Source organism: Corylus avellana, chromosome ca1 (genome assembly GCF_901000735.1).
Source record: "Corylus avellana chromosome ca1, CavTom2PMs-1.0".
Lineage (NCBI taxonomy): Eukaryota > Viridiplantae > Streptophyta > Magnoliopsida > Fagales > Betulaceae > Corylus > Corylus avellana.
The window spans coordinates 11,506,949-11,513,505 of NC_081541.1; the positions used below are offsets into that span (position 1 = coordinate 11,506,949).

General features: G+C 35.0%; 1 protein-coding gene across 4 annotated transcripts; it reads left to right on the top strand.

Annotated features, from left to right (window-relative positions):
• The first annotated feature begins 1,805 nt into the window (after window positions 1-1,805).
• Window positions 1,806-6,551, top strand: LOC132168102 (serine/arginine-rich SC35-like splicing factor SCL28). Of its 4 annotated transcripts, none has more exons than XR_009438756.1 (7): window positions 1,807-2,129; window positions 2,325-2,402; window positions 3,143-3,307; window positions 3,432-3,496; window positions 3,641-3,680; window positions 5,955-6,214; window positions 6,307-6,551. XR_009438756.1 is itself a non-coding variant. In XM_059579182.1 (6 exons), the coding sequence occupies exons 1-6, from the start codon at window positions 1,945-1,947 to the stop codon at window positions 5,959-5,961; spliced, it is 537 nt and encodes a 178-aa protein (XP_059435165.1). In that variant the 5' UTR covers window positions 1,806-1,944; the 3' UTR covers window positions 5,962-6,551. The 4 variants fall into 4 exon arrangements, 2 of the variants coding, with proteins under 2 accessions (XP_059435165.1, XP_059435164.1); XR_009438757.1 differs by having other exon boundaries at window positions 5,955-6,183; XM_059579182.1 differs by having other exon boundaries at window positions 1,806-2,129; window positions 3,435-3,496; window positions 5,955-6,551.
• Window positions 6,552-6,557: the final 6 nt, after the last annotated feature.

Here is a 6,557-nt window from a genome sequence, read left to right on the forward strand (position 1 = left end):
AAAAAAAATAAAAAATTATGGGCAATATGGAAAGTTTTGGATATAATTGGTCAAATTGCAAAAATTTAAAACTTTAGAAGGTAAATTGCCAAAATTAAAATTTTAGAAGTCGAATTGTAAATCGCTAAAAACTTTAGGGAGTAAAATATAATTTTTTCAAGAAAATATGGATATAACACCATCGGAAGTTGAGCCGACAAGCACACAAGGTGTACATACGTGCAACGCCTCGAAATCAGTCCATTTGCCCGGTTCTATTTGTACCTGCACAACAGGAGATCCGCTCCAACATATGCAAAGTACGCCCCAAGCCAAACAACCATGTACAAGGCCATTATGCATGATACACTCCAAAATTATGGGATACTAGGCCATCACGAGAGGCAAATCCAATGAGGATAACAAATGGACTTTTAGCTGTAATCTTAGAGTTCACTTGAAATTGCGATTTAAAAATAATGATCTTGAAATATACAATTTGAAAACGTAATTTTTAAAAATGCAGTTAAGTGTTTGACCTTTAAAATCGCAGTTTACCCTTTAAAATTATGTGTTTGATTTTTTAAAAACGCAATTTACCATTTAAAATTGTGATTTGAAAATTAGTAAATTGTGATTTGATCAGTGGTTTTTTCCTATATGTTGAAGGGGTTTTCTTGTAAATTTGGTGTGTTCTTATGTGTTGCTCTCTTGGTGTTTGATTAATTGCTTGTGTGATTTTTTTTTCTTATACTTGTTGCTTGGGTTTATTAATCTAATTCACACAGACTAAGGCACTAGTTTGCCTTAACATTGTTCAATATACACATGTGAGTGCTTTTTTTTTTTTTAACATATCCGCACAAGAGGGGGGAGAGGGATTCGAACTAGTGACCTCCACTTTATTAAGTATGGTCCCAGCCGATTGAGCTACTTCTTGGGGACACACATGTGAGTGTTAATATAACATAGTTTGGACAAAGCTCATGTGTTTAAGCTTTTGAGTTAAATGATGTTCCTAACTTGTTATAGTATCCTCTCATTGAAAGACAAAGACTCCACAAGATAACAATTTTCTCAACAAATGGTATCAGAGCCATAAGTGTGATATGGTGTAGTGGTGCTGGTGCATGCACAAGTTTTTTTTTTGACATGTTCACAAGAGGGGGGAGGGGGATTCAAACTAGTGACATCCGCTTCATTAAGCATGGTTCCAACCGATTGAGTTATCTCTTAGAGACCATGCAAAGTACGACACACAAATACAAACTATGGGTGTCAATACGGTTACGGTTAGTAGTTATTGGCAATAATCGTTAACCGTAACCGTCTTAGCGGTTAGTAGAAAAATGTACTTGGAGTAAATGAACTCACATACCACACAAATTATGCTGAAGGCGGCGCATAAAATTGATAAAAAAAAAAAGTGTAGCAATAGGCCAATTTACTTATTATCAAAGAGACAAAGACCATTGAAATTTTGGGAAATAAAAAACATGAGAAAAATTATAAACCACAAACGGATTCTGAACTAAAAATACATTTAAGTATTTTATTACGTAAATTTGATCAATTTTTTTTTTTTTTTTTAAAATTAATGTTAAGATTTTGCTACATTAATATTTATTGCTTTCGAAATACCATTAAACATGGCGAGTTTGTAAGGAAGGGAAATGAGTTTAAAATGAACATGCAAATTCAGCAGAGATGTATGAAAAATAAACATAAAAATGCATAAAAACATTTATGTAAGGAAATAAAGGTGGGCCCAATCAAAGCCCAAGGTTTTACAGGCCCCCAATATATACACTTCCCTCTCTAGCTTCACGCCCCCTTATCGCTCTCCCTCCAAAACTTTGGAAACTCTCACATACTCGTGTAGGGTTAGGGTTATGCTTGCTCTCTCTGCTCCTAGGGTTTCCAAATACGTTCAAAATCGTGAGAAAAAAGTGAGATTCTTCAGGAATGGCGAGGTACAGAAGCGGGAGCAGAAGCCACAGCCCTCGCCGGAGGAGCCGAACCCCCCCGCGCGGCCGCAAGCGGTACGACGACGAGCCTCGCGATCGATACCGCGAAGGCAGGTCGTACAAAGACCGTCGCTCCCCTGCTCCTTCTGGCTTGCTCGTCCGCAATCTTCCCCTTGACGCTAGGTCTCTTCTCCTTCTTCAAGTGTTCTATTTTTTGAGAAAATTTTGTATTATTATTGTTATTGTGTTAATTGGTCTGAATTTGAATGTTTACTCTAATTATGCTGAGCCTATTGTGTTTAAACCCTTAATATAATAAAAAACTGCTCAATTATTTAAAAAATTGGCTTGTTTAGGGTTTTAAACTATGGTGTGCAGGCCAGAAGATCTAAGGAACCCATTCGAGCGATTTGGCCCTGTGAAGGATGTGTATCTACCGAAGAACTACTATACTGGGTATGTTTTGCAATTTGTACTATATGTCCGCACGGTTGGTTTTCAAATTTTGTTGTGTATCGTATGTATAGACTTGTTGCTTGGTGATTTTCTCCATTAGATCATGATAATTTGAGTACTTAGGTGTGTTATGAAAATCTTGTTGAAAATTTGATTGGTGGAGGTTGATCATGCCTGTATTCTTATATTAACTTAATAGGAGCTACCGAGTAACTTGTAATGAGTAAGGTCATGAGGCTAGAAATGTGTCTGATGCTGTCTTTATGTTTTGGATGGTAATAAAGCTACTCATTCATTATTATTCTTGTAGATTTGATGGTTTACATTAATCGAGACTATGCCTTAAGCTCTGGCTTGTTTCTGTTTGTACACACATTGTATCTATGTATCTATGTATCATCACTAACACTAATTGCCTAGGATAAAAAGCATGTCTAATATTTAGATATTGTTTACAAGCCCTGAATAAAATACAGTGGAAGTCATGTTTTCTTCAGGAATGGATTGTGATATTGGTTACAAGCCCTGAAAAAAATACAGTGCAAGTCACACTTTCTTCAAGAATGGACTATGGTAATGATATGGATTAGTTTGTGCTAAAAACAGTAGAAGTCATTAAGTAAATACTTCCATGAAAATGGAGATTCATTCACTTTGCAAATTTGTTGATATTTTGGTTGCATTAGTATGAGAAAGTTAATCTAATGATGTTGGATTGTGTTCTTTTTGTATATATATAGGGAGCCACGAGGTTTTGGATTTGTCAAGTACCGTTATGGTGAAGATGCTGCTGAAGCAAAACAGCAACTGAACCATACAATTATTGGTGGACGTGAGATTAGAATTGTGTTTGCTGAGGAGAACAGAAAAACGCCTCAAGAAATGCGTACGACTTCCCGCGGAAGGTATAACAACATTTCAGCAACATCTTTATTAAAATCTTCCCTTTATTGGAATTAACTGTTTACTTCATCAATCACTTCTTGATTTTGTTTTTCTTTTCTTCTCTCCTCACCCGTGAAAAAAAAGTAGCCGGCATGGAGGAAGCAATAGAAGGAGAACTCCACCAAGGTCCCCTCGGCGCCGATACCGCTGTTAGTTTGAACCTTCTCTTGTGTTTTTAATTTATTTTTACAAATTCCTAAAAGTAGATTTGTATTTTTCTTGGTGAGATGAAATTATGTTGTTTCCTCTAAATTTCTGCTAAATTAATTGAACTTAATTTTTTTCCCTCACAGCTTACTCAAGGTCACCTACACCAGCTAGGCATGACTCAAGGTTTGGATTTTAACTGTTAGAAGAGCTTCAATATTAATTAGGGATTGTTTTTGTTTTTGTTGTCGTCATTTCCTCTCTTGATAATTCAGTGCTGTATGATTGTAGTACAGTTATAGCTCTTTCATATTGTTTATGTTCCATGAACTATGCACAACATCTTATACATATATGTGTCTGCAAATCTTGCATTGTTCATTTCATTTGTTTTTGGGTTTAGACAAAATTCTTTGGAGTCCATGAATTATAATAATTTTTTTCAGCAGACATTGGGTCTTTGATTCTTATAAATGGCAGCATTGATTCATGGAGAAATGCCTTTGTTTTGCTATATGCCAAAAAATTATGAGACACCTATAAAACTTTAACAAGAAGTTCAGAACATTGAGAGTGATAGCATTTCAATAATATGGTTTTTATTATTGCCAATGTGATAGTATTCTCAATGTAACAAAGCCATACATTTGACCAATGGTGTTGTTTTGGTTGTCTATTTGGCACAACCCTTATCCTTTCCTTATGCTTTGTATTGGCTGCGCGTTGCACAAAACTGATGGGAGCTATTTGTGCTTGGGATTGGCTGTGTAATGCACAACTGATTCAAATGATTTGAGAACTAATGTATATTTATTACGTTGTTGTCCTATGATTAGAATCTAAATGTTTATCTGATTTCATTATGCTGATATAGTTTCATAAGAAAAAGGGTCACAAGTATCTGCGGGATATCAATTTTCATGGATGAGTAAATTCAGTATTTATAATTTTATCTCATGCACAAGTGGGAATCAATATTTACAACTTTGAGTTAGAACAAGTGTACTTGAGTTTAATCATTGTTAGCAATAATGAGTCACAACTAATGTTATTTCATATTTGTTATTACATATGCCTTCTACTTGAATTCCAGGAAATTGATACCTATTATGCTTGTCTCTTTGTTTACTTTTGTTATTGTTTCTTGGAGAGTATGGTTTGTTATACTTCTGAAGGATAAATTTACATTTTATATAAAGAATTTCTGACATTCATTTTGTGTGTTTGTAGTTGGATAACAGTAAATTTTAGGGCTGGCAAAACAGGTATCTGACACGACCCGATTACGACCCGCAGCCCGATTTACGTATGCACAAACACGACCCGTTTAGCTAAACGGGTTTGCGGGTTTAACACGATTATAACACGGAAAATAGTCGGGTAACCTGACACAACCCGTTTAAAATAACCGGGTCATATTGGGTTGACACGATCCGACACGACTCATGTTCTTAGTAGGTGACCCGACCCGTTAAAAAAGCCCTAAACCCTAATTTTTTTTAAAAAAAATGTAATAATAATAATAATAATACCAATAACATCGTTAATTGTTAACAAATTGTTAATTTTTAGTCACTTATATAGTCATAGTGTGCACATTCAATATACGACAGAGTGTTCACCCATTCAAATTCTTGATGACCTCAAGTGTGTAGTAGGATGATCTGGGCTATGTTAAGCCTAATTTTGACTATTCTTTTTGGGTATTACTTAGATGTGTTTAATGCGTATTCATCTTATGATAAATGGTAACATAGCCAATTCGGTATATATCATGTGGCTTAGGATCATTGCAATATAATACAAGCTCAATATATGCCTATTTTGCACCCTTCCAATCCAAATCCACACATTCATTATCAAAAATAGGAGGCCTAGATCAGCACATTCACAAAATTAGCAATTTTCAACTCTATACATATTAGATAGTCCATTTATAATACGGCTAGGAGATTTTTTTTTTTTAAAAAAAATTTTTAAACGGATCTGGTGGGTTGACCCGCCGGACATGAAATTAATTGGCTCTTAACCGAACCCGATAAGGCCAAACCCAATACCTATTTTTTCATGTCGGGTTCGCGGGTCGTGTTAAAATTGCCAGCCCTAGTAAATTTGTTCTTGTATCTTGGCGATATCTTCACAGTAAGAGCTTATCTATTGAAGTTGCAAAATGGTTTATATAAGAACTTCTATTGACCGAGGATTGCAATTTTTTTTTTTTTCTTTTTTCTTTTGAGGTTGAGAAATCCTGCTGGTTTACTGCTTGTTATCTTGGAAAAAAATTGTTACTTAGCTAAAAAAAAAAAAAAAAAATCCTGGAGAAGTTGAAAGTAATATCCGGTCGTTTAACCTTGATGACCTCCTTTGTTGTGACTTTGATGTAAAGAGGTTGTTATCTCTTAGACGTAATGCAGCATGTGTTCCAATGAATAATATCTGCTGGTGGCCTTGTTTATGCAGATATTAAAGTGAAAAGGGAGACTTTTAAGGACTTCTGGATTAAAAAAGATTAACAAGAAAAGAGAGCATAAAGTGATGGACAACTTGCTTACATTTCTGTCAAAGTCTCTCCATAAGTTTATCTATAACCTCACCTTCTCAAGCTATTTCCTACAACTTGCATGGGCTTTCCTTTCCTCAGACTTTTGGTGTGAGGCTTGCTACTGTTGAATGAACTTGACTAGCTAAAGTTGGTGCACGAGATGATTCAAATCATAAGAGTACTTTATATTTTACTTTTTTAAACTGTTCAAGTAATTTTATCATAAGAAATTTGTTAAGTTTGATATCTTGTTTTGCATATACCATCCAGTTAATAAAGAAATATAGAGCATATATTTGGCCAAAGAAAGAAATCATCTTCAAAGAAGGGAAGCAATTCAAAGTTTTTACTGGTAGAGATTTGATGACATTGTCCAAGAAAAAGATAGTTTGAGGTTTTAGAAAGTTGGGGCCAAGAGAGCTATGAAGTTATCAGATGCTGATCATCCAGTACATCATTATAGAGCTTAACCCTCACTGTTTGGATCCAAGTTTCATATTTTTGTTCAGAAACCCTTGGAA

What these genes read in the sequence shown, in the direction of transcription:
- LOC132168102 (XM_059579181.1), top strand. Translation starts at nt 1,945, where the DNA reads ATGGCGAGGTACAGAAGCGGGAGCAGAAGCCACAGCCCTCGCCGGAGG. An exon ending in AATCTTCCCCTTGACGCTAG is followed by an intron (nt 2,130 to 2,324) that starts GTCTCTTCTCCT and finishes TATGGTGTGCAG; the next exon opens with GCCAGAAGATCTAAGGAACC. An exon ending in CCGAAGAACTACTATACTGG is followed by an intron (nt 2,403 to 3,142) that starts GTATGTTTTGCA and finishes GTATATATATAG; the next exon opens with GGAGCCACGAGGTTTTGGAT.